The 27,827-nt window shown below is 50.7% G+C and overlaps 2 protein-coding genes across 4 annotated transcripts; one reads left to right on the top strand and one right to left on the bottom strand.

Moving 5' to 3' along the window:
- Nucleotides 1–186: 186 nt before the first annotated feature.
- On the bottom strand, nucleotides 187–27,069 carry LOC135822869 (uncharacterized). 3 transcript variants are annotated; one of them, XM_065335705.1, is made up of 6 exons: nucleotides 26,777–27,069; nucleotides 24,247–24,890; nucleotides 21,336–21,405; nucleotides 18,795–19,038; nucleotides 1,721–7,544; nucleotides 187–729 (listed from the first exon to the last, which is right to left on the bottom strand). In XM_065335705.1, exons 1-5 carry the CDS (start codon nucleotides 26,777–26,779, stop codon nucleotides 1,729–1,731), a joined length of 6,777 nt encoding a protein of 2,258 aa, XP_065191777.1. In that variant the 5' UTR covers nucleotides 26,780–27,069; the 3' UTR covers nucleotides 187–729; nucleotides 1,721–1,728. The 3 variants fall into 3 exon arrangements, with proteins under 3 accessions (XP_065191777.1, XP_065191776.1, XP_065191778.1); XM_065335704.1 differs by having other exon boundaries at nucleotides 187–7,544; nucleotides 26,777–27,068; XM_065335706.1 differs by lacking the exons at nucleotides 18,795–19,038; nucleotides 24,247–24,890; nucleotides 26,777–27,069 and having other exon boundaries at nucleotides 187–7,544; nucleotides 21,336–21,354.
- LOC135822946 (uncharacterized) lies at nucleotides 10,052–14,008 on the top strand. Its single transcript, XM_065335787.1, has one exon. It carries the CDS (start codon nucleotides 10,052–10,054, stop codon nucleotides 14,006–14,008), a length of 3,957 nt encoding a protein of 1,318 aa, XP_065191859.1.
- Nucleotides 27,070–27,827: the final 758 nt, after the last annotated feature.

Genomic DNA, 27,827 nt, shown 5'->3' with positions numbered 1-27,827 from the left:
CCGGCAAAACGAACAAAATGCGTCGGGCGAGATCCAGCGTGTTTCGTTTTGTAGGCATCTGCAAACTTTTGCGATGGTCCCGAACTCTGGTGGGATACATGCTCTCGGCAGCATCCATAATGTGCTTGAAAACGAAATCATGCAAACACCGGGCAGACCTTGGCCACAAAAACAGCAAGCCACGAATCACGAGAAAGTTTACTCATCGACTTCATACCAAACAAAATCATGTGATGCAGGACTGGAGGATGATCGTACCGTGCTAGTCAGCTCGAGAATACCACTGCAAACTGGCACCCATAGCTTCGCCAAATACATGTAAGCACTGGCAATAGGGAAAAATCACAGTAAATTCAACAAGAAGGTGGCTAAAACTGTGCAAAAGAGCAAGAATTTGCTTTTGGAGCAACAGCACAAAATGCAAATAGGGGATACAGTAAAAAATAATGATCTTCAAATTAATAGAGATCATAACTGGGCTGAAGCTACACACACGCACCGGCATTCGTGTACTACAGTAGTACAAGCACATTCACCACCGCACCCATGTACAGTAAAACCTAGTGTAAGCGACCTCTGTGTTTAGCGACCAGCTGCTCTTAACGACCGTTTCTCCATACACCGACAGTACTACACAGACACTGTGGGACCTGGTTCTAAAGACCACCTGGCTTTAACGACCGCTTTTGCTTGCACCACGGGGTGGTCACTTAAACCATGCAGGTTTTACTGTAGATGTTTACGTGCACATGCACACACACACACACACACACACACACACACACACACACACACACACACACACACGTGCACACACACACACACACACACACGTGCACACATATGCGCACACACACACACACACACACACACACGTGCACACACACACACACACGTGCACACATATGCGCACACACACACACACACACACACACACACACACACACACACACACACACACACACACGTGCACACATATGCGCACGCACACACACACACACACACACACACACACACGTGCACACATGCACACACACACACACACACACACGTGCACACACAAACTCGCGCACATGCACATAATTGAAATGATAATGGATAGATAGACATGCATGTGCATATGGAAGGGAGTGTGCTAGGCATGTTGCTAATGCACATGCGATAGAAACCATGCAGCCCTATGACCACACAACACATCTACACGTTACGAAAATAGTCTGCCGGCCAGGAAAGCATCCAGTTGGAGAGGGCAGTACAAAGACCTGATCGTGTCCATCGGCAGCATTAGTCAACACGATTATAATTATTGTGACAGTCCACTTTTTGAGATTGGTGTAACGCAAAGAACAGCCTGATGTGCACAGAGCTGAGCACTTGCAGGAACCAAAGCATGACAGTCATCTTGAAAAGAAAAGAACAAATCCGCTCTAACAGAAACACTAGGTGCGGGGGAGTGAGAAAGTGAGTGAGGGGGGGGGGTGAGAGAGAGAGAGAGAGAGAGAGAGAGAGAGAGAGAGAGAGAGAGAGAGAGAGAGAGAGAGAGAGAGAGAGAGAGAGAGAGAGAGAGAGAGAGAGAGAGAGAGCATGGCGACAGCACTGCAGAGAAATGTTACTTCCGTGCACATTGAATTAATTAAAAAAAATCATTGAAATGCAATGACGTGCTCAGGGCAAGTCTCTCGTCCTATGATCTGTGACTTCTGCCAGTTAGCGCTCTCACCTTGATCACTACCACATAGGAGGTGTAGCTTCATGCTCTTCTTGATTTAGCTCGACTCTGCTATTCGTCACTATCCAATTCTTGATCTTCAGCTTCGTATCGATTTCTTTGTCACTAACTGCTCTCCAGACTCCAAGAGTAGTCTCGTCTTGGTCACGGTCAGTGGGAGCTCGAGAAGCACCGTCTCTGGGAGTTGGAGAACCACTCTCCTCGGCAGTTGGATTGAACTCACCGCGGAAGTTGACTATGCTGCCTATTCCTCCGGGACGGTTGCTATCAAATGCTGCACTGAAGACTGCTTTCTCGTCATTCGACCTGCGCAATTCACGATCAGCTCGATTGGTGAGTGCTGCAGGCTGAAGGGGTACACCGCGCCGCACCTTGCGAGTTCTGCCTTTGGGTTTGCCGTTGATCAATCTGTTTCCCTCGCCAATGCTGATTAGCACGCTGTTTGGCTCCTGGTCAGGACTATCAGTGCTCTTTGACATGTTGCACTTGATCAAGTGATACACGTTCTTCCGGTGGGCCTGCAGTGTCGCTATCGGCTGGTCCTGCTTGTTTCGCAGCTGAGGCTTGTCAAGGTAGAGATAGATGTGGCCACTGCCCACACCCAGATAGAGAATACCTTTGATGCACACTGCGCTGCACATTTTCATTTTCACTGCTGGGCTGTCATCGCTGCCACCATGCCGTAGCGTTGGAATAGTCACTTGACTTTGTGGCTGGTTATCAGTACCGGCGACTGCCCAAGCATTTGCTTTATCTTCAGTGCATACCCACACGTGACGCTTTTCTTCGTCTTCCGACAACGCCAGTACCAGACCCTGCCATTGCAGAATATTGTTTGGCAGTTCGGTGGTATTATGTGGCTGCCAAGTTGGCGTCCACGTGCCGACCACCAAGCACATGCTGTCGTCCTCTGGATTAACCAGGACCATCCAAGTGGTGATCACACCGTCGGTACGGCTGCAGACAGGCAGAATCTCTCTGACCGACCAACCGCGCTTGATCTTTGACCGTTCGGGGTCCTGGTCATTTTTCACTAGGTCCTCCACGGCATATTTGCTGACAGATCCCCTGCTCTCGCCGATGAAAACTTGACCGGCTTCTTGTGCAACACAGGTGAGTGAAGCGATGCCATGCGATTTCACTTTAACGCTCTTATCAAGGCCTTTTTCGGATACATCCCAGAAGTACACTGTGTTTTCGGTGCCCACAGCGATTTTAATGCGGTTGTCATCGCCGGTCTCGAGCTGCCAGACATGGCATATACGATCATCTTGTGGCAATGTGTCTGCTGGCAGCATTGTGACCGTGTGCTCTGTTTCGCAGCCAATGGGCACCCGATGCACTGTTAGTGCTTCGGTCCGGCTTGACACGTCATCATTTGCTGCTCCGCTGGAGACGGGCGAAAGCATGAAAAGGCCAGCTGGTGTGGGACCCTGTTTGGTTTGCTGGATTGCGATAGCATCCGTGTTTTGCAAACCCCTTGCCGCCATATCAGACCCATGCATCATGTTGATGAGCAGCTGTGCTTCCAAGCTAGCCACAAACTCCATGCCGTACTTAGCCAGAGGTCGGGAGATTGGAGCCTGTTCTGCTGCCATGTTGGCGGCCATTATGCACGCTTTGCATCCGAAGCGGTTCTTGTTTGCTTCACGTTTCATTGCCATTTGGGTAACGAAAGGCTTTGCTCGAGTCGTTCTTTCAACTTGTGCCTGGGCACGAGGAGGTGGCTCATCAAGAGTATACTGCTTGTCTATTGGAATATGCAGCTCAAATACAATGACACCGAGGCTGTACACATCCTTGGCACTAGTCTTGATCCTCTCTTCTGACCCTGAGATGCGGTGATCCTCAGGAGCCAAGTACACATGTGCCCCTTCTGACTTCCTGCTGCAGCCCACTCTCTGCAATATGGATGTGCCAAAATCAGCTAGCTTGACAATGATGTCAAACGGCGTGACTTCATCTCCGTCTTCAGCTCGGCCGGCCTTCACGATGAGGAAGTTCTTCGTACTGACATCTCTGTGCATGAATCCTAGCTGATGCAGGAAAGCAACAGCCGCAAACATTTGCATCGTAATGAGCTGGATCAGGGAATCATCCAATACGGTAATGGACTTGGTACTTGACGACTCCCTGAGCTGGATCATCTCTTCAGACAACACTTTTTTGTATGCTTCTGTGCTTGGAGTGAGGAAATCGCTCAAGGATGTGTCTGCCTTCTCCATGATGAAGAAAGGAGTGTGTGTACACACAGACACAGCAAAGAGCCTGATAATAAATGGAGGCCGTTCATCTGCATCGTACAAGTACATGTACCTGCGGTGAACAAAGCACTCTGTCCTCAGGGCCAGAAGGGGGTCTGACCTTCGTTCAGAAGTACTCGCATAACGTGATCGGTGTGGACCTTCAATTCTCTTCAGAGCTGCTTTCTTGTTGTCATAGGTGGTCTCGTATACACGTCCAAAGGCACCATCGCCTAGGCTGTTACCCTCTTCCACACATTTCATAATTCTATTGCTTTCTTCCGGCTGCAGTTTCTGGACATCGGCTGGAAAGTCGGTCATGAGGATGTCAGAAAACATATACTGGTATTCAATGCAGTGCTTGGAGCAGAAGGTAAACCTTTCCTTGGATTCTTGCCCGAAGAGAGTCTCGGGTTTGCATGAGCTATCCTGGCGAGCACCATTGTCAAGACAATCGTTAGCTTTCATGTGCACAAGCAAGGCAGGTGTAGCGCCACCGCGTGGTGCTCTACCCACCATCAGTACTTTCTCTTGCCAACTTTGTACAGCCAGATCTGAGAGCAGAGACATGGCCTTGTACGATGTCTTAGAGCAGCAGATGTGCACCATGCAGTCCTTGATGAGGGCTTTGTCTTTGTAGTGAATACCAAACAGTGTGTTGTCTGCACCACGCTCATGCACACGAAAGCCGTGCTGCCAAGTCTCAATAGCCCATTCCTGGTGTCTTTCGTTGACTCCACTCAAGAATATCAGCATTGGCAGCTGACTCAGAGCATTGCCCAATAGCAGCTTTGCAAAAGAGAGGAACCGATGTCTGCTGCATGCTAATTGGAAGTTGTCAGATGCTCCGCGTGGCGGCCACTCTTCATTGCGCAGGTGCTGCTGCTGTGGCTGCTGCTGGCGCTGATGCTGCGGCCGCTGCCGCCGATGCTGCTGCTGCTGGTGCTGCTGCTGTTGTTGCTGCTGCTGCTGCTGCTGCTGTGGCTGTGGCTGCTGGTGCTGCTGCTGCTGTGGCTGCTGGTGCTGATGCTGCTGTGGCTGCTGCTGTTGCTCAGGCTGTGGCTGCTGGTGCTGCTGTGGCTGCTGCTGCCCGACACTGTATTCCCGGTGGAACAGTGTGTCGCCTTTCCTAAGAAGTGCCAGGGAATCATCATCATTCTGCCGCTTTGCCCATAATGGCACATACTGGGAGCCATTGGGGAGCAAGTAAGCAAGGTCTAGACTTTGCAGGATACTGAATAGTATAGGACTTTGCTCGATGGATTCGTTGTCTTGGTCTGTACCAATGAACCGTTCCAAATGAGGCCGGTCACTTTCCTCTCGGTTTGCCGTAGGTGGCGCGAACATTCCTTGCACGTCATGTGATTGGTGACGGTGGCTAGCATAAGCAAGGATCTCTGAAAGACCATTAAGATTTGTGCAGATCACAACCGGTTCCGTATCAGACATGTCCGGCAAACGAACTGCTGCACCACACGCCAGAAGAAAGTCGTACAGGTTTCTGTAATACTGCTCAGGCTTGACTGTCGGTTTCAGCTCCAAATTGTTGCGTTTCAGCTCAGCCTCCTCCAAATCGTTGAGTTTCTGCTTGAAATCGTCTTCTGGAAGGAACATAGGCCGCCTGTCTTCGGTGGTGGGGACCAACCACTTGTGGATACTGCAGAAGAGTTTTGGAACTCTCATGCTGTGGACATGGCTGTTGCTGCTGTGACCTTTGTCTATCGGCTTTGGGAAAACCTTGTGGGTGAGATCCTCAAAGGTATACGTTGATCTGTCGTGTAATCCGGGTCCTTCTGAAGACTTCTTCAAAACCAGATCGTCTTCATGCTGCTTGTCGGCTTCCAGATCGCCAACTTGTACCCTGCACACAAGTAATGGTTCGCTCGCTTGGCTGCTTGCTTTCACCACCTTCTCCGCTTCTTTCAAATCTCTTTCTTCGTCGTAGACAATGACAAACTTGGTATACTTGTCACAGAGCAGACGAGATGTGTGGAGCAGTGTCTCTGGTGTTCCACCATCCAGAACAGCCATGGGGCAGTCAGAATCCAGTTCCCGGGCCCTGGCTTCCAACTTCTCTTTCACAAATTCGACGGCATCTGCTACCTCTAGGCTTGTGTAGACAAGCAGCACCTTGCCCACGCCGTGGCGCTGCTTGACTTCGTAATACTCGATGATATCCTTGCCTGCGTTTTCCCACTCATTTCCTGGCCGGGCATTTCTGGTCTGGATCCTTGTGCCTTCAAGGAGAATCTCAACTGAGCAGTACCCAAGAGATGGTGGCAGACTTTTCAAGTACCGGTTCGAGCTGAGGTCCAACTTGACCAAGTACTTCATATCACCAATATTGTCGTCCAACTTTACGAAGTGGTTGTCAGAGAGGTCCAGCTTGCAAATGTGACTTGAGTAGATGGCGGCCGGCAGGCGAGTCAGCTTGTTTCTGCTCAAGGCGAGGTCCTTGAGTGACTTTGTGATCACCAAGTCTTCCGGTAATTTTGTCAATAACAGTCCAGATAGGTGGAGGAACATTAAGTGTGGCTGGTTAAAGATTTTGGCGCTGGCTTGAAGATTAGCGTGTGTGACTCGAGTGTCGGACAAGTCGAGGTATGTCAAATTATGGACACGAAACACAACACCTGGAACCATCGTTAGTTCTCGGTTTTTGCTAAGATCAACGTTGTCAACGTTGTTCACATTCCTTTGCAACACATCCATAGTCGAGCGCGGAAACTCATTCTCTTCACACAGGTCTTCAATCTTTTTCCAAGTGAGATCAGTGATGCCGCATTCTTCCCAGTTCAGCGTTGTGCCGGAATCCTTGGATTGATGTTGGGACTGGCAGAGGAGCAAGTAAAATGCCAGTCTACTGCCATCTCCATGACTCTGAGCTGCTTTCAAGGCTGTGCGGGTGTTTTCTTTGGCGTCCCTCTCCTTGAATTTCTCATACAGCTCCTGCCAGGTCTTCAGACACTTCTTGCACTGTTCAGTCTTTAGATCTTTTGCTCCAGATGCTATATAGTGCAGGTGTCGGTGCTCATTGAATACTGCCATTCGCACCATGACAGTGAGGAGAATACACCGCTCAATCCAGGACCGCTGCCCCACACGTGCCTGTTCGTACGTGCTGGATGGCAGGCCCATTCCGTCATCTAGCCATTTCAGCTCACACTGTGGGCGTTGGCGGTGAGGGTGAGGGCAACGGCCGACAATCTCGGCGAGCGTTTTGACGTTGTCCTTGTGAAGACCAGTCAGCAAAGCGTGCTGCAGAATAGTTCTTGAGCCCTTGTTGAAGCAGAGGTAGCACAATCGGACAAGCATGTTCCTGCATGACTCCAGGACGTAACTGTACTTCTTGTCAAGCGGATCATCTGCATTCTTCTGGGCTGTTGGCCATATACGTCTGCGCAATGGCTGCTTTGGCGCAGGAGGGTTAGCCATCAGGTCCTCCACACGAGACATCCATCCCCTGATGACCTTCATCTTGTCAATCAGCTGAGGCTTCCTATTTACACCATCTTCATTTTGGACGCGCAATTTCTCGCGATAAGGCGCCGTTTCCAATTCCTGGTAGGCCTCTGCACAGTCGAGCAAACAAAGGAGACAAAATAAGAATACAGAACTCAGTACTAAGCCAGACATGGCCCCAGAAGTACATTAATTTCTGTGACTAGGAGTTGCTCACAATATTATGTTGGATACAATCCCATCCAAGCGTGCTATGTGAGTACGCTCATACGTCGTTTATCCGGGCAGTCAGGGACCAGGAATGCCCGTAACTCTGAATTACATACAATCATTTGATGGGGATAGGCCATAGATATGGCTCATGAAGTGCCCGTAACTTCGGGGTTTGGATATCTGAGGTATGAGTGTAATACCAAAGTCAGTCAGTGTCGAAGAAATAGTACCAGAAGTGCATGCATGCGACTTCTTTACTACAGAAACTCTGTCTGTATGTACACGTGCGACGATTTCTTTTGCACATTATAAACATTGTTTAAGTGTTTTATTCCACTTTGCACAATTTCTTCCTTGTACTATTTTGTAACTGAGGCCGGAGGCGAAACATTATTCCCGAATGAAGTCAAGTTGGCATGCATCCACGCATTTTAACGCATCCAGTCAAGAAGACACTTCACATAAGGTATCGGACGTTTTTGTTTCCTTCTCTTCAAGGATTATACAGGGAATGGCTGAAATGAAAAATGAAAAAAATGACTACAGCTTATAACTAGACTCAGGTGGAGAGCCAAGCACTAATTTTTGGGAAGAAAAAGAGGATCAAGGCCCTACTCTACAAGTTTCGCTAAATTGTCCACGAACACCACCAGTTACTTTACAATCAGCTAGCTACGCACACCTGATGAACCGTCCTTACCTATACGGCGAAACGATCATCGTGTGGAGCTGCTGCTTGTTACTGCCGCCTTTTTTTGTCCATCTCAACTGTCTTGGTCGCAGTGCTGCACTGTATTACTGAGATGTTCAGTTCTTCACAATTCATGTTTGCTTAGCTTCCCCTCCAATCTATCTTCGAATCTTTAGAGCCACACAAGTCGTGCGGTATGTTGCTATGTGTCCCTGAATTGTGGTTTGACCGTTTTGTCTGATGGTCTTGCCAGTATCGTCTTCGACCTACATGAACATCCGCCAATGTAGCTGAGACTTTCAGCTCGTGCTTGTCTTGGTTGCACTCACCTTCCCCTCCTAGTTTATCATAGTTCCATAGCTTAGAACCTTCCAAGCTGGAAGGCTGTTGGAGTGCACATCCGAGACGTGCTAGAGCTGATTGCCAGTTAGGTGTAGAGCGTCAGTACCGTTGGTCAGTGTCGTGCAATGTTATCGCATGAGCTGATTGTAAAGTAACTGGTGGTGTTAGCGGACATTATAGCCCGTGGTAACTTGTAGTTTCTTGGTCCTCTTTTTTCCTATCAACAGCTTATAATAAGTATAATAATTACAGCGTTAAAATGTACTGAGATACAACACTCGTGACAAGGTAGGAATTTATCAAGTTTTAGAAGGAAAAATATAACAGCGACAACACCGTAGTGAACACATTATGTGGCAATGCTCACACCTCGACGAGGAATAGCACCAAACAATTGCAGAGACAACACATTTTCTATCTGTACACAAAGCTCAGCCAAGCCATCTATCAACACAAGCTACTTGTCATGAGTTGTATTGTGATGATGTTTTTCTCAGTACTGGCACGTGGTAGAGGTGCATTGCATTTGGCTGTGATAGAAGCATAATACATAATTACGAAAGTTGGATCCTGAGCTTTGTGCACAGAAAGATAATGTGCTGTCTCTGCAATTGTTTGGTGCTATTCCTCGTCGAGGTGTGAACAATGCCACTTAAATAAATCAATTGTTTATTACAGTGTTGTCGCTGTTAGAATAGTTTCATGAAAATAAACTTGATTTAAAATAATAGAGAGGTTGCGCACAACAAAAATCCGTAGCACAGTAACGAATATTTGTAACGAAAAAAAGCTAACGAATATTCGTAAATCGTGAGGTTGGGTACAACGTGTGAACTTTTTCGTAGTAGGTCGACAAGGCGCGCGCGCGCGCGCGCGCGCGGGTGCGGAGTCAATATTCGCTATCTTTTTTTATGAATGTGAGAGTATGCATGGTATTCGTTGCTCTAACTTCTATCTTACATTCCTTGTTGCACCCGCCGGCTACCATGGCTCATTGATGGTCTCTCGACATGTAATACATTCCCTTTGACTTTGTGTCACCGCCAGATCCTTTTACTTCTGGTGTCCGTTTCATGTTCATTGCTCGCTTGCGCGCTGGCATGCAACTGGCGTGCTCTCATGCGTACAGTGCGTACAACGAAGAACTACATCAGTTCCAGTTAGTTTTAGAGTTGGCCGTGGAACAAACTTGTGTTTTTCGCTCTCCCACATTCTCTGCTTCTTCTCCAATAATTATATGAACACTGTTCGCCAAAGAACTCGTTGTGGACGTTGTTGTGAGTGCGTGTCCGGGAGTGAGTTGGGGCGGTCGTGATTATCTAACAGCTTGGTGCCGAAACCCGGTTTGGTGGAGTAGCAGTGTGCAATACGATGTCGACGTTGAAGTTTGATAGTTTTGTTCGGCCGTTTCGTGGAAAAGGTGATAACCTTGCTGCATTTTGGTCTAAGTTCCTGGTCCTTGGAGAACTGCACAAATGGGACTCGGAGGAAAAACAGATGGCGCATCTGCCATTGTTGCTGGATGGTCCGGCGTTCCTGGTGTTTGACCAGTTGTCCGCAGAGGATCGGAAGAAGACCGCGGCGGTGAAGGCTGCTTTGGAGGCGGCGTTCGCGCCCAGCCCGGCGGAGTCCTACCATCTATTCGTAGGGCGGCAGCTGGCCCTGGATGAGCCTGTCGACGCCTACGTAGCAGACCTGACGCGCCTGCTGACATTGTCAGGCCACAAGGTTGCTGCGGATGGGAAAGACCCGTTGCTCGTGGAGCAGTTGATCAGCGGTCTACCACACGAGTATGGGAAAACCGTCCGGCTGGCCAACGCCATGAAGAGCCTTACCGTCGCGGAGCTGACTGGACAGGTGAGGACGATGCAGTCAGCGGCAGGGGTCGCTCAGGCGGTGGCTGCAGCCCGATCTGGTCCCCCGCCCCAGAGTCAGTCGCTGATGTGCTATGGCTGTGGCCAAGTGGGTCACATGCGCCGTAGCTGCCCGAATCAGCAGCGTAGTGGCGGTGGACAGCGCGGTGGCGGTGGACAGCGAGGTGGCGGTGGTGGGCCCCCGCAGTCGACTTGGCCAAGGACGACCACGGATGCTCCAGCCAAGAGGAGTGGACCCACGTGCTATCGCTGTCATCAGGTGGGCCACCTGAGGAAAGACTGTCCTCAGAGGTCAGATTCTGGACGTGTGGCCGCCACAGCACCAGCCCCGGCAGCGTCGCACCCGCGGACAGATTTCTGCCTGGCTATGCCCCGGCCTTCGTCGCAGCTGATTCGAGTTGCAGTGGAGGTGCAGGTCGAAAACGCGCATTGGAGCCGCCAAGCGTCGGTTGTCGACACGGGTTGCACTCGGTCCCTGATTGAGTGGCCAGTTGTCCAGCAGCTGGGTATGCAGTCCAGCCTGAAGGAGACCAGCGACCGGCTGATCACGGTGGACGGCACACCCTTGGACGTCACCGGCAGCGTGGACATGACGCTGAAGCGCGAGGATGGCTCGGTCTACCTACCGACGATCAAGGTTTCGTTGCTCGTCGTGCCGAACCTCGACGCCCTCAACACCGATATCGTGATCGGATCGGACATCGTGTCCCAAGTTGGTGGTGTCAGCATCTCCCATGATCAGCCGGGAGGCCAGTTATCGTCTGTTGTATTCGGCCCCGCACGTGACGTCGCCTCGGCCGGCGTGGCGGCTGCCACGGAGAAGCTATCACGGCATATCTCGGTCAGCGACGGCGATGGTCAGGTCACGCTGCGGATGGACGACATTGAGGCAACCTGGCGCGACGACCTAGGCTTCTGGGAAGCCACCTGGCGATGGAAAGCCGACACGGAGCCGTCTCTTCCTCTTGGTTCTGGTGTTGGAGAATATCCGCGCAAGAAACTCAACCCAGAGCAAGAGCAGCAGTTCGTCAAGGAGGTCCAGATGTGGCGCGAGAACGGCTGGCTGGTCCCGTACGACCGTGAAGCGTTCGGTGAACCGGCCTGTGTTCTTCCACTGATGGCTGTCGACCAGGCTCACAAGGCGTCAACTCCCGTGCGGCCGTGCTTAGACTACCGCGCTCTGAATGAGTGTCTCGTGTCGCACCCAGGCCTGGATGCGCCGGCTTGCGGCCAGAAGCTGCGCGAGTGGCGACTCGGGGACGGTGATAGCGCCCTCCTTGATCTGAGCAAGGCGTACCTCCAGATCCGGATGGCTCCCCGTCTGTACCGCTATCAAGCGATCGTGTGGCAAGGAGAGTTGTTTGCCATGACGCGCATGGGGTTCGGCCTCAACGTCGCGCCGAAGATCCTCGACATGGTCGTGAAGTGGGTGACCAAAGACCTCGACGGTATGGACAACTATGTCGACGACTTGCGTGTGCCGGACTCCCAAGTGGTGGCCACGACCCAGCAGCTCGAGCGCTACGGCCTGAAGTGCAAGCCTGCCGAGAAGCTCCCTACTGCTCGGGTGCTGGGCCTCCAGCTCTCGACTCAAGACGGCACGATCAACTGGCAACGTCGCCGTGACGTCTGCCTGCAGCTACCGGAGGCGCCCACCAAGCACGCCGTGTTCAGCTGGTGTGGCAAGCTCGTCAGCCATTACCCCGTCTGTGCGTGGCTGCGACCGACGACGAATTGGCTGAAGCGGATGATCGGCGAATCCGTCGGCTGGGATATCGCCGTGCCACCTCGTCTGCTGCAGCTCTGCCGCGACATCCAGACCCAAGTCAACGAGCACGATCCGGTGCGTGGCGTATGGTCGGTGCAGCATGACGACGCAACGGAGTGGCACGTGTGGTGCGATGCGTCGGGAATCGCGCTGGGTGTCGTGGTGCAAGTCAACGGCGAGGTCATCGAGGACCGCAGCTGGCTGCGCCCGGCTGACGACAAACGGCATATCAACATCGCTGAGTTGGACGCCGTCATCAAGGGCCTCAACGCGACTGCCAATTGGCCTGCGCGGAAGATCCGCCTCCACACGGATTCCAAGACCGTGCATGGCTGGCTTCGTCAGATCCTCGGGAACGAGCGCCGCGTGAAGGTTGGCGGGCTCCACGAGCTGCTCGTCAAGCGTCGGTTGCAGATCATTGACGACATCGTCGCAACAGCTCGCCTTGACGTGGAGGTGGACTGGGTTCCGTCAGAACAGAACCTCTCCGACCAGCTCACGCGCGTTCCGACGTCCTGGCTGGCCTGCACATCGGATAACAGCGTGACGGATGTTGCTGCCAGCCTCGCCATCATGCCGAGTCTGTCGATGGCCGAGATCCTGGCCGGGCAGGAGGACGATGGTGCACTCCAGGCAGTGAAGGCCGCAGTGATCGCTGGGGACGACCTCCCGCCTGACAGCGGCTTCCGGAACATCCGCGGTCAGCTGCAAGTTCAAGACGGCGTCTTACAGCGTAGCGTCAAGCTTCCGCCGAACGACGTCAAGTGCGTTCCTGTGCTTCCTGCTGCGCTGGAGGAGCGGGCCGTGCGTGCAGCCCACCAGGTGTCTGGCCATAGTGGCTGGGAGGCGACGTGGCAGTTGCTTCGATCCCAGTGCCATTTCTTGGGCATGGGACAGCGCTGCCAAGCGTTTGTGTCCGGATGCAGCAGCTGTCAAGCCGCCAACCCACGCCGCGGAGAGGCGACCGAGCCCACTCGTCCGGTATCAGCCAACGGCCCCTGGGATGTGGTGCACATCGATACCCTCGAGCTCGGCGTTAACCGGTCCGGGCGTTACCACTGCCTGTTGGTATGCGTGGATGCATTCACCAAGTGGGTCGAGGTGGTTCCCCTCAAGCGTCATGACGGCATCTGTGTGGCTAGAGCTTTCGTCGACGTGTGCTCTCGGTGGGGTCCTCCTCGCGTGGTTCGATCCGACAACGGCACAGAGTTCAAGAACGCTGTCATGTCTTCCGTCTACGAGGCGTTCGGCGTTCATGTCTGCTACGGCGCGGCACGTCATCCCCAGTCGCAAGGCGTGGCTGAGAGGTTCAACCAAACCCTGTTGACCCTCGTGCGGAAGGTTCTGGATGAGGCGCACGACTGGGAACAGGAGCTGGCGATGCTCCTGTACTACTATCGGATCCGGCCACACAGCGCCACCAACGTCTCCCCGATGGAGGCCATGGTTGGTTGGCATCCCCGTGGCTTGGTCGTGGATCGGCCTCAGCACTCGTATTCAGCTGGCTCATGGGTAGACGACCTCCAGCAGCGGGCAGCGGCGATGCGAGACTACATCGAGTCTGCGCTCGGCCGCTTCGACTTCATCGACGAGCCGACACCGAGCCGCTTGACTGTTGGCGATGCTGTCATGCTTCGCCGGCCTCAGCGCTGCCAGAAGCGCCTAACCCCGTACGAGCCTGGTTGACAAGTTATGTCGATCGTGGGCCCCTCGACGGTGGTGGTTCATCGGGTCGACGGCACCGGCCGTGACAAGATCGTGAATGTCGACTTATTAAGGCGTGCCGCCGAGGACGATCTGCCGCCCCCGTCGCCCGTCGCTCCGGGTGCCAGCGATGAAGCCGAGTCGGGCCCTGTTCCGTCTCTGGTATTGAGCGTTGACCCGGTCACGCCGCCGCCTGCTGCAGGCCCATCATTGCGCGACCGGTCTATGCTCGTGCGACCTGCTCGTTATTCATGATTATGTTGTAGCTATTCGGTAGTGACATGAGTCACTAAGGGGTGATGTGAGAGTATGCATGGTATTCGTTGCTCTAACTTCTATCTTACATTCCTTGTTGCACCCGCCGGCTACCATGGCTCATTGATGGTCTCCCGACATGTAATACATTCCCTTTGACTTTGTGTCACCGCCAGATCCTTTTACTTCTGGTGTCCGTTTCATGTTCATTGCTCGCTTGCGCGCTGGCATGCAACTGGCGTGCTCTCATGTGTACAGTGCATACAACGAAGAACTACATCAGTTCCAGTTAGTTTTAGAGTTGGCCGTGGAACAAACTTGTGTTTTTCGCTCTCCCACATTCTCTGCTTCTTCTCCAATAATTATATGAACACTGTTCGCCAAAGAACTCGTTGTGGACGTTGTTGTGAGTGCGTGTCCGGGAGTGAGTTGGGGCGGTCGTGATTATCTAACATGAATATTCGTAAATCGTGAGGTTGCGCACAACGTGTGAACTTTTCGTAGTAGGTCGACAAGGCGCGCGCACGCGCGCGGGTACAGAGAGTCAAGACATTGAGTTGTAATATATCAGAATTTTAGTACTCCACGTTACAAAAATTATTTTCGTAGATCTGCTCTGTTTCGGTCGCGTTTGGATGGATCTTCGCTGCAACTTTCGTTACTCGAACCCGGACGGTCGAAATCTTACGAATTTTCGTTGAGCGCAACCGCTCTAATATCTACCTTGTCATGAGTGTTGTATCTCAGTACATTTACGCTCTACATATGAGCCGTCAGATGCGAAAAGGGTGCTTATGGCATATTTTGGTCAAATTGAGATAAGGACTCAAGCAAAATCTATAGGCTTTTATGCTTCACCTCCAAAAAAACGGACTCAAAAATCCAAACCCATCATGAAGATATCGTCAATTTAGGTCAGGAGACAAAAGAATTTCGTTCAGAATCAGAACGGAGCTCGTGCGCCACAATAAAGGCTGTTTTTTCGTATGTAAATCCGCCGTGCTTTGGAGTTTCAGGCCGGTTGAAGTATCTACGAAAAGCTGGGAGTCTCAGCAGTGCGATAGTGTACATACCACCGCCGGGGGATGCACACTCATCCCGCAACGATCGAAAAAATGACGTCACATCAAGATTCACTCATGCATGTGACAGGTACTTGACAGCCTGTCACTCTGACGCACTTTAAAAGTCTTTACTCTATTTGCTCTGTGATGCCATAAGCACCCTTTTCGCATCTGACGGCTCATATTGTAGTCATTTTCATTTCAGTCATTCTCTGTATAAATGTTGAAGAGAAGGGAACAAAGATGCTTGATACCTTATGTGAAGTGTCGTCTGGTCTGGATGCGTGAGATGGTACTATTCTGGGGTTTTTTGGTTTCCGTAGGAAGTACATGTTTGTTACGAATTTATGTTACGACTATGATTTACGCATGTTGTTGTATTTGGTTCTTGTCTGGTGGAGTCCAGTGTCTGATGTCATATATGGTCTAGGTGTACGCGCGAGTATGGTGTGATGTGTGACGTTTATGGTATGTGGTGCATGCAAGAGTACGCGTTGTCAGAGTGTGAGGATGTGCTTCCGTCTGTGTGAGAGGGACTGTCAAGCGAATGCTGTACATGCGCAGTGCTAGTTTGGTCTGGGAATGAGAGTCGTGTGTGATTTGTCCGTGGTCTGGTTGTCTTGGTCTTGGTCATGTGTTCTGTACGTATTGGTCCCTGATTGGTCGTCCCGATTTGTCGTCGCAATATTACTGCTTGTTCTTGTTGTTTTCTTTGAGTCTTTTCCCGGGAGTCTTCCCGTTGTCCTTTTTGTCGTCTCCAAGTTTGTCTCTCTCCTCCTGCGCCCTCGTCATTTCTTGGTACAATCTAAGTATTGCAGATATGATCAAGAGTTCTCGTTGTCGTGTGGCGGGGGCCAGGGGGAGAAGCCTACTTCATGTTTACACTCATTATCCAGTTTCATTGGAACCATGCACACACCAACTAATTCATCCTGCTTCTTCCCATTCCAACCCAGCCATCCCGGTATAAATATGCCCCCCCCCCCACCACCACCACCACCACCAACCAATCCAGTCACCGTCACAAAGTGTACATCCACTCGTTCGACCATTCATCCACCCATCCATCCATCCATCCACCCATCTATCTCCCCATCCATCTATTCATCCATCCATCCAGCCACCTAGCCACCCACCCAGCCACCCATCCATCCATCCATCCATCCACCCCCCACCCCCATCCATCCATCCATCCCTCCATCAACCCGCCCATCCATCCACCCACCCACCCACCCATCCATCCACCCATCCATCCATCCATCCACCCCCCACCCCCATCCATCAACCCGCCCACCCACCCACCCACCCATCCACCCACCCACCCATCCATCCATCCACCCACCCACCCACCCACCCATCCATCTATCCATCCATCAACCCGCCCACCCACCCACCCACCCATCCATCCATCCACCCACCCACCCACCCACCCATCCATCCATCCATCCATCTACTACTGGTCGTTCGTCTATCTGCCTGTCCAATCTAACCTGCCATAAATCCATCCAGCACTCATTTGTGTGACTGATCGCCCACACAACTCTCTCTGGTGCTGAATACGAGAGGGCATGCCTTCACGGGCCCTTGTTTTGCCATAGTTTTGCAAGCTGCTAGTCGACTGGAAAATTGGACTGCAATGCAAATCTGCACACATCATTGCATACAATTTGCAAGGCTTTCAGACAATTTTATTTCAACTTTCAGGGCCGCCGGAAGCAGTTTTTATTGGTCCGGTAGTTTCAGTGCCTTTCGTACAGTTTGTGTATAATATGGCGGGTGCACATGTCCTCCATAGTAGTGAACGCGTGTCGTCAGGCGAAATAGCACATCATAGTACATTTGAGACCAGCGGGAAGAAGATGACGGCGTCCACTAATTTAGTATCTGTGCACACGAATGTGCTGTGTGTGTGACTTTGTGTGTCAGCGATGACATCAAACCCTGTGGTTCCATGCCTAGCATGTAGGTCAGAACCATCCTGCAAAGTTTGAATGTTGTAGGTTGAACGATCGCGCCGCGAACCATACCTTTTGAAATTCTCTTCGTAGTACACCTTCCACCATTGAAATTTCGAATTTCTTGCTGAGAGGGGTAGCTTGCAACCTCGATATGGCTTGTTCCAGGCATGCTGTGAAGCAAAACCCTGTTGAAGTAGTGGCGGGGATCTGCCCTGCAACTGCTACAACAAAAAATGATTCGATCTGAAAAAGCGTGAGACTGCGAATCTCGGTTGAATATTGAGTATTTCAAGCCTTTTCACGACGAAGATGGAGTTCTTTTTGGAGATGGACAAAGGACATGGTTTCCGGCTTCTGGCGTCTGGTGAAGCCAGGGATCATTTGTCCAGTCAGGTCGGCAGCCTAACCGTCGGTAAGCTTGTGTTTGGATCCCGTTCTGCTCGATGTGGTAGATCACAAACAATTTGATATCGTCCAAATTGTTCTCTGAATCGTGCGTACGGTATTTTATATTCAGAACATCGCAAAGTGTCTCTGTGTGGCCGTCCTATGCCACGAGAAACTCCAATCAGGCTCCTATGTCCTCTGCCTTCTTGATTGAATGCCCACTTCGTTTGAACAATGAACACAACAATTGAGGACAGCTTTGCAATGAAAAATACAGCTATACTGGAGCTGAAAAATGAAGAAAAACGTGCTCAGGATGAGACTCGAGTACACGCGTACTCTCCCAACAGGTTCTGTGTGTTGGACATGTGGTCGCGCTTGTAGCTCTGTGTCGTACATGCGGCTGCGCTGGTGTCTCTTGTCGTACATGTGGCTGCGCTTGTGTCTCTTTTGTCGTACACGTGGCTGCGTATGTGTCTCTGTGTCGTACATGCTGCTGACCCGTGGTACACGCCGCTGCGCTGTCTTGGAATGCTTTGTACATGCCGCTGCACCGTCTTCTGTCCCCTCCGTATGCATTATTTCTAATCTCGTCCCCGTTGCATACACATTCTCTCGTCTTGTCTCCGTTGTATTTGTCTGGTTGCCGTCTTGTGTCCGTCGTATTTCCCCGTCGTTCGTCTTTGTCTCCCGTCCTGTTCAGGCCTTGTTGTACTTTGCACAGGCACCTCTTTAGTATCCCTCACCCCACTTTTTCCCCTCTTTTCTCCACGTCCCCATAATATATTCTCTTGTCCGTTTTGTTGGAGCGCAGTTCTCCAGTCCCCTTACTGAAAGCAAGTTAGAGAAAACGCTCTCTCTCCCAGTGTGCACGAGTCTTTTGTTGTTGTGTGGAGTGGCGAGGAGAGCGACAGTTCGTCCAATTAAACTGACGACATGTGGATGTCGCTCATAGATGCGTAATTTTGCGTGACGTGGTGGCTAAAATGTTGGTCTGGTGATAACCTGACCAACCGGACCGGTTCCGGCAGCCCTGACTTTGACCCAGAACAAGCTGCTTCAAACTAGGTAAGACGTATTCAATAGATGGTCACAGGCACTTACCAACGATCTCCATTGGTAGATAGAACAATATCTGGTCCTCTTTTGGTTCCACGTCTTTAATGTAGGCACGTGGAGCATCGCCGCCAGCAGATGTTTGGTCCGTCCTGATGCCACGATTCTTGGCCAGTCTCGACATGCGACACTCGACTAGCACACACGCACACTCTGGTCGGTTTTTCTGCACAGCCCTATGCAGCGGTGTCTCGCCATCGTTGTCGTCGGCAGTGTTTGCGTCCAGTGGTTCCTGAAAGAGACGTTAAAGACCACAAGAGAAGGTAGATGTTATTGGTATGTTGGTAGCTATGGTGAGGCACTCAGGAGGTGGGGTACACAGGTAAAGAGAAGGGTACCGCATAGTAGCCAATTCTTATCACCGGGAAGAATGTGTTTGCGACCGCTCACTTCTACACCGGAGCTAGACATAGTCAGGGCTCACCACGACCATGCACAATTCAAAGAGCGTCGACCACCATTTTGAAAAAAATGGCGACGGCCGCGGAGGCCAGAGTATGTGCAGTCATAGCGGCTACGCACCCGAGTTCATGCTGATCGGTGTAAAGCAGTGTACAGTCAAGTCGTAAAGTACCAGTATCTTACGACTCCCTGGTCTAGTCTGTACAGCGAAGGGCCAGTACCGAAGAGAATCTTGTTGTGTGATGCTGGGAAAGACACGCGGAGAAGACTTCCTTTCTCCAATCCATCTTGGCCGTTTTTCTCAATCCGCTGGTGCTTGTCAACTAAAATATGTCTATGGGATACTGGTGAACGGGAGTCCTGGGATCTACAAGAATTTGCAGCGCCTAAGCTAACCAATGTTGTCAGTAGAACTTCCTGATCACAACTCGGCACACTCTTTTCTGTTTGGCCTCGCAGCTTTCACCCTGCGAGTGTGGAGTTTCCTGGCCACAAATGAATTCCTTAGTCATGACCATGATGACAAGTGACTGGTATGATCCCTGACTAGCTTGAGTCCTTAGCTTGAGTCAACACGAAGGTAAACTCTTCCCTAGGAACGCTTGCTGTCTCCTCGGTCCTTTCTTGTTGCACTTGCAGATATGCGTACCGCTACCCGGTTTTGTTGGTGCGCCCTGGAGCGCACGACCAACCTTGATGTCTTCAAAAAAGTAGAACTGCGGTTCTACTTAGCCAATTCTCACCGTCGATAGCTCATTTTCTCGGTCTTGGAATTATCTATCGGTTGACCGTCCCCGATTTCTATATTTTCTCTTCATTCACTTGTTTGCACGTTTTTCATGTTTGAGTGATTTCACCATCCGATCTCAGGCAAACGAAGGCCAAATCGAAAAATTCTAGATGATAACCCTCCAAAGACACACCTTCTGAACACGAATCCACAAAGGCCTAATATGTAAAACCAACGAATACAGCCAAGTTAAGCTCAGACAGTACCCCACAATTGCAAGAACCGGCCCATTTTGCCGTGCGCTAATTGGTCAAATCCAAATCACCGTTATTGACGCTTTTTGCGGTCGTGGTGAGCTCTGATAGTGTGCGTGGTGCTCATCCCCACTACATTGCATCCCCGACCAAAGTCAGGCAACCAGTCACAGATGGGCATTCTGCATGGCAGATTGACAAATCTGATTAAGCTATCATAGTTGGCGAACGAGGTCCACCCGGGGATAAAATGAGCCGGCTTTGAGCAAAATCGGACATTTGGCCATGTCTGGAATATTTTTCGCAATATAGGCCTGAGCTACCTTAACTGATGTGATGCGTACATGCCATGATTCCTTTCCAGTTACTGCCTACATAAATCAAATACTTTTGATGTCTGAAAATCGTGCCGGCATTTGAAGAGTACCGGGTTTTATAAGAGACTACAGCGTGAGTCATGAGTCTGTATCATCATCTTCATCACCGGCCGTAAACTAAGAAAGAAGCTGGGTTGTGAAGCTAGTCATGTTTGCTAAATGTTTGTAATCTTGCAAACCTAATCATGGTAATGCTGCCTAAACGTTGAGACAATGACTGCAAGGAGTTTTGGGTTGTTGCATTGTACCTAGGAAAGAGCATGCCTGCTCGAACCAACTTCCCTTGAAGTGAACCTATGACTTCCCTTGAAGTGAACCTATGACTTCCCTTGAAGTGAACCTATGTGTTCATTTTGTAGCCGATGTACAAGACTGTCCCATAAGAGTGCCTGGGGAAAGGAATGTTTAGGCCTGGGGAAAGGAATGTTTAGGCAGAGCAGCTTACAACTATCATGAGCAATGTTATAGACTGCATTCAGTTCGTATTGACGTCGCTGCATGCTGCTCTCTCGCTGCCTCTCCGTACGATCTTATCTCCTTTCGCTTTGTACAACCTTCTCCATTCGCGCATGTCTACGGTATTTCTCATCATGGCTGCTGGCCCTTACCTGGTTGCTATGGGCATGCTTGGGTCATTCTTTTGCTTACCTTCGTAATGACACTACCAACAATAATTATACTCCTCGTGTTGCTTGTGACTGTCGTGTGCCACAAGCATGCAGTAACTAAGTGTACATTACAACAAGCAACGCACAATACAACTCACACAGGTTTCAAGAAGTTTCTTCAGCTTCTCTGGCTGATTCTGCTCAATAAGCCGTTCGAGGATAGAGTTCCTGCACCATAGTCAACCAGCAAAAGAACAAAGTTGCATGAGCAAATCTTGTTACCAGAATTGGCTCATTGAGCATTGCTATGGAAATGACCAGTCTCCTATCAGAGTCATTTCTTTACATGGGAAGCCTGTGTTTACCACACACCCGGATCGCACTCGTCGTGAAAGCGACCACGCATTGAGTTCAGCAGCCAAAAGCTGGGCTCCGAAATATTCTGTAAGGCTGTGTTTACAACTTAACATGAGAGTGTTCAACCCGGGTTGAGTTCGACCGGGTCAGATTTCAACCCGCCATGTACACAAAATGAATTGGTGGATCTGATCTATCCTCCCCCCATTGTTTAGGAGCCGCATCTGACGCCTGATCATGGGGTGGTGGCGTCCCACGGAAGCGGAACGTGGTTCTTGACCAGGGAGTTATACGACTCGGACTCCTTGTTCTTGACCTGCCCGGTACGCGAACCCGTCGAATTTTCATTTTCATTTTCATGTACACTAAACGAATGGCGCGTTTACATGACACATTGTGCTTGACCCGGGTTGAAATTTCGCCCGGATTGATTTCAACCCGGGGCGAGAAATCGTACTAACGTACTTCTGTGCGTATCTCGCGCCAGGTTTGAACAGCACTGTACATGCAAATTTCGCGCAAAAGTATTCACGTGACAATACAGGACTCTTGAAGTGGACTTTTGGCGGTTTATCAGTATTTGACCCGGGTCAACTGTCTTCGTGTAAATGCTCACCTATTTTGTCTATTGTACAGACTTTCAACCCGGGCTGAACTCGACCCGAGTTGAAATTTCTCATGTAAACGCAGCCTAAGAACCATGAATAGTCCTGCGAAGGATTTGGCACTTTCGTTAGTTGAGCAATCATGGCTTATAACTCGTGGCCTAGAGCCGCAAAGTGTTGTCCTACGTCGGCTACACCTTCAGTACAAGTTGTACCCATTACACTATTGAGCTTGAGGGGACCACGCTTAGTCCTGCAAGGGAGCTGATACCTTTGTTAGTTGAGCAAGAGTGGAGCCTCTTCTCGTGTCGTAAGACGCAAAGGGTCGACGGTACTTCGCGTACTCTAGACCTCATGCCCGTTGGAGGGAATACGCATGGCATTGCCGTCTGCTGTTATCTTTGGGGGAAGGGCCCATATTGGGTGAACCTACACGAAGGATGCAGCTACGCTTCCCACCTGCTGCAATGCATCACAGTCCACCGGATCGTAGACCAAGACCATGCCAGCATTTGGAGATCAGTACTAATATTCACATTTGGGTGAGCGGGCTCCCCGTATTGATCTTTGTAGTACATTCTAGTTTGACTGACTGCATGCACCACTGGTTGAACTGTAGCAGCAATAATTACGCATTTCTTGCCGCTGTATACTTTTGATCACATAATGTAGTGTTGAGTCCGAAGAAGGACGACTGACGACATCTTCTCCAGACATTACAATGGACAACGGGAGCAAGTTATTGGGAACGACATTCATTATAGACGACGAGACAAGAGACCAAGACGAACGAACGACTACGTTGAAGAGTGAGATTATTGAAGAGAGCGAGATTATTTGAAGAGAGACAGCTCGACTGAGAATCAACGCAATATAAAGGGCCTGGGTAGCTATGGCAAACATGGGCGCGCAAGTAGCTACCCAGGCCAACGGAACGAACGGTGAGTATAACGTAGTACGGGTGCATGCAGGCCAGCCAGCTTAGGAAAGGTTGTAGGTAAGATTGTACGGGAGCAGGCACCTAACAGCAGCATATAAGGAGCTGTTTTGCTGGCATTCATCCTCGACTCTCGGGGAGCCCACTACTCCCTCGATTCACTCCCGATTCTGGGTGAGTCACTCTGACTCTCCCCTGCTTTGGGTCTTTGACTCTTCACGCATGATCTTTCGATCTAGCACTGCGATGGTTCAATAACCACTGTTCCAGTGGAAATAGAAACCTGTTGTTCTGTGTGAGCTAGCTAACTTGGATGGCGACGATATTGGTCTTCTACCTGGGTAGCCACTAGACTGATCTAAGCCAGGTCACAAATCCGCCGACGCGGCCATGACATTCCGGCACCACCGCCGCCGCCGCCACTGCCACCACCACCTACACCCCCACATGCATGGAAAAGTGAGTTGTTTATGGGCCTGAAAAGGAGCAATCCGGACGAGCGCAATGATATGTCACATACCTGCCAAGTACTGAGAGTGCTTTTTCTGGATCGCCATGGCAAAATCCTGGGATTTGCCTTGGTTTTCGGGACATGTCATATTTTTTTCCAAAAAATATCCTTTTTTATACTTTTGATGGCACCAACATTTCGATAATACATGTACATGTACACAGTGTAGATGATGGTGATCATCGCATCACACTCACGCATGTCCAAGACTCAAAAACGGTTTTTCATGGACTTTTCATGGAAGGAGCACTAGTAGATCGACTGGAACTGCAGGCAATGGTAGTACGGAACCAACAAGGACAACTACTGGCCTGTGACAAGTCATTTGAAGTGCTACAAGTACAATATCAAGCTTGTTTCTTGTACAGTGAATTTCGGGATAATCGACAGGAATTTCGAGATCGCGGGAGTTCATCCAAATTGCGGGATAATCCTGAAAAAATCTGGATACTTGGCAGGTATGATGTCAACATGTGGCCCTGTTGCTTGAATGAAAACTTTTGATGAAAGGAAAAAAGAAATTTGCCCACTCTCGCCGATACACACACAGGTAACGAACGACCTTAGAGCCAATTTTTTTCATTACAGTGGCCTGGATGAAGAGAATTGAGAGATGAGCAGGAAACCTGAGGTAAGCGGCATGGATATGTTGTACTTACTTTCCGATGTCTTCCAGCAGCTCATCCATGTGCTCCTTCCTTTCAGTGAGATACTTCTCAAACGCCTTTATATTTGTGTTCGGCTTCCCAGTTGTGTCCGGCGGCTTCCCACACAAGCTCCAGAGTGCCTCTCTTGGATATGGTGATGTCCTCGGCTCCGAGTTTTGAGCTCCGGTTGGGTTTTGTGGTGAATTGCCGGTGTTGCGTTCAGTCTCATCGCCACCGGCATCTGGCAGTGGAGTGTCAGCATTCCCGGGGTTTCTTCTCTGATTGATATGTCCCAGGACTGTTCTTAGTGTAATTTCATCACTGCTGCTGCTGCTGCTGCTGCTGCTGCTGCTGCTGCTGCTGCTGCTGCTGGGTTGCACCGATGTGTGCCTTCCATCGGAGAAGACATTTTCGTCACGCGGGCTTACGGTGCCGCTTGGTACTTCACCATCAGCATCATGTGTTCTGCGCGGTGCATCAGCAGCTTCGGGCCCTTCCTCATCCAGCAGTGGCCTGAGAAACTCGGACGGCTCACTATCCGGTGGACGGACTAGAGAATCCGCTGCCGGGTCCGTGCTCCAAGCCTGAGCATTCGAGACCGGTAACGAACGTAATCCTCTCTCTTCTCCGGTCTGACCCTCGTCATCAGCGTCAGCCTACACACAACAGGACATCAACACAAGAAAACAAATTCTTATTTAAATTTTTTTAAATACTTTAAGTAATAAAAACATACACATCGGAATTTAACTCGGATACTCAGCCAGTAAGAAATATAAAATAGAAGAAAAACACATGGGAACTAGTTACGAAGCAACTATCCACGGCTGTACCAAGAAAGTCAGAAAGTGCGATGACAGGGCACAAAACTGACAGGCTACTGAGACATTCAACGACCTGAGACCTACTCCGTAGCTCTAACACATCTCCAGTGTGCAAACCATTTAATATTATCTTGTTACAGTCGTGGATAACTTAGACAGTTGCTTCATGACTCACGCCCAGGTGTTTTTCTTCTATTTTATACACATCGGAATGTGCATACTGCTAGGCCGTACTACAAGCCAATGTCAAGTACAGTAAAACCTGTAACTAAAGACCACCGTGACTAGCGACCAGCCTGGTACTACAGACCACCGTGACTAGCGACCAGCCTGGTACTAAAGACCACCGTGACTAGCGACCAGCCTGGTACTAACGACCACCGTGACTAGCGACCAGCCTGGTACTAACGACCACCGTGACTAGCCACCAGCCTGGTACTATAGACCACCATGACTAGCGACCACCGTGACTAGCCACCAGCCTGGTACTATAGACCACCATGACTAGCGACCAGCCTGGTACTAAAGACCACCGTGACTAGCGACCAGCCTGGTACTAACGACCACCGTGACTAGCCACCAGCCTGGTACTAAAGACCACCGTGACTAGCGACCAGCCTGGTACTAACGACCACCGTGACTAGCCACCAGCCTGGTACTACAGACCACCGTGACTAGCCACCAGCCTGATACTAAAGACCACCGTGACTAGCGACCAGCCTGGTACTAACGACCACCGTGACTAGCCACCAGCCTGGTACTAAAGACCACCGTGACTAGCGACCAGCCTGGTACTACAGACCACCGTGACTAGCCACCAGCCTGATACTAAAGACCACCGTGACTAGCGACCAGCCTGGTACTAAAGACCACCGTGACTAGCGACCAGCCTGGTACTAAAGACCACCGTGACTAGCGACCAGCCTGGTACTAAAGACCACTTCGCCGGGCACCATCTAAGTGAGATCTAGTGGAAATATATAGACTTTTGACCGTCTTGAGCTAATTTTGTGGAAATATTGCCGTCACGTGCCAGATCTCCGGCCCCTTCCTATTGAAAAATACAATAATGTGATCCAGAGCTAACCAATGCTGTAGACAACAAGCTGTTTCGGCCATAGAGGCCTCATCAGTACAGCTACGAGCTTTAAGCAAGCCGAGCTACCAGCTAGTATGGTGCAAAGGAGGAACCACAGACATTTTAAGATAGCTTGCCGCTCTAGCGCCAGAGTGCTCTAACCACGAAATGTAGTGGGCAATGCGTGATGCAGCAGCACTAGAGCGCCAAGGGCAGCCTACAGAGAGTACTCAACAAGAGCCAGAGTAATAGACACTTCAAAGTTGTGGGCAGTGCCTGGTTCCAGAGTGCCCAGGTAAGAGAGATGCAGTATGAGTGTACATGTACAAGTAAGCGGCTCATCATCCTCATCGAAGACATCATTCTGTGCAGAACTAAAGCCTTAGTAAAGAGGGTAGCTAGTGCACTTGGCACTTTTTTGCTGTCCACGATGCATTAGAAAATACTTGCACGCGGCCACGCCCCTCCCCCGGTACATACGCACGCAGGCACGCACACGGCCACACGCACGCACACACACGCACACCGCACACGTACACACACGCGCACACATAAAGAAGGAAGGATTGCTCAGCAGAAAAGCAGCGAGAAAGGAACGGGAAGGGTTCACACAAGCGAAGCGCACCTATTTCGGACTTACCATCTCCTTGAGCACTGTGTGTGTGCTCTGCGGGCGATGAAATGCACGGTATTGCTTAGCTTACACCGCTGCGCTTCTATTGTGCCATTTCATTCAATGCACAATGGAGTCAGTGAGCCTTTCAACGTCCGAAACAAAACGGTACTGCCCACAACTAGCAGGCGTTGACCTCGCTATAAAGCTGTTCTCCCAGCTCGTTCTAGCCACGAACTAGCGACGGAGGGTGAGGAGAATAACCAAGAGACATCAAGCTCGGCGCTCACTTATATCAGCACTGGACGCCCGAAAGTTCGTCGAAACAAGGAAAACTTTCGCGCCAGGTCAAAAGTACGTCGTTCACAACTGTCGACCTAGCCTCGGCCTCGCGCGATCGCGGAGTGGATCTGCCCACTCCCATCATCAGATCATTCGCCACATACAGTGATACTACACATGTACAGTGCTGGCAACTGAAATCCGACCCCTGAGCGGTGGGCTCACATCGCAAAGAATGTGAACTCACCGCTCAGGGGTCGGATTTCAGGTGCCAGCACTGACTCTGTACATGCACAGACCGGTCGACCAGTCACCACCCTGTTCGTGCAACGGGATGTCTACAGCGGGATCATGTCTACCATGCATGGTCTACAGCAGGGAGTCGTAGACCCTACGACTCCCTGGTCTACAGCAAGCAGCAGCTACTATGCTAGCTAGCTGTGCGGGGTAGTAAAGACGCGGAAGGCGTAGCCGGAGCTCGGAAGTACAGATCCACTGGTAACCATGACCATGATTACCAGTCCTCCTAGGTCGGATAGCTGCATACATGCGACTCCCCCTTGTGCTAGCCGGCCAGCCAGCGAGTCCACATGATTTCGCCTTTCTAGGGCAAAGCTGTACACAGCACAGTATACCAACTGTCCATGGTATACTAGCTTCACAAGCAGATCCTCACCTACATTGTAGCATGCATAACTCTACCGTCCGTAGTCTCGTAGATCTCGCTCTCGGTGTAGTGCTGCTCAATGAAATCGGATCGCGTGCGCTTGCGCCCTGAAGGCTGAACCGCTCCCCA

Source organism: Sycon ciliatum, chromosome 8 (genome assembly GCF_964019385.1).
Source record: "Sycon ciliatum chromosome 8, ocSycCili1.1, whole genome shotgun sequence".
Lineage (NCBI taxonomy): Eukaryota > Metazoa > Porifera > Calcarea > Leucosolenida > Sycettidae > Sycon > Sycon ciliatum.
This window is presented reverse-complemented; position numbering and strand designations above follow the sequence as displayed.

Excerpts from the sequence above, each read along its gene's own strand:
- LOC135822946 (XM_065335787.1), top strand. The coding sequence starts at position 10,052 with ATGTCGACGTTGAAGTTTGATAGTTTTGTTCGGCCGTTTCGTGGAAAA.
- LOC135822869 (XM_065335705.1), bottom strand. Across the intron at positions 21,406-24,246 it reads CTGCTGGAAGACATCGGAAA|GAACTCTATCCTCGAACGGC; the intron begins GTAAGTACAACA and ends ACTATGGTGCAG. Across the intron at positions 19,039-21,335 it reads AGAAACTTCTTGAAACCTGT|GAACCACTGGACGCAAACAC; the intron begins GTGAGTTGTATT and ends CGTCTCTTTCAG.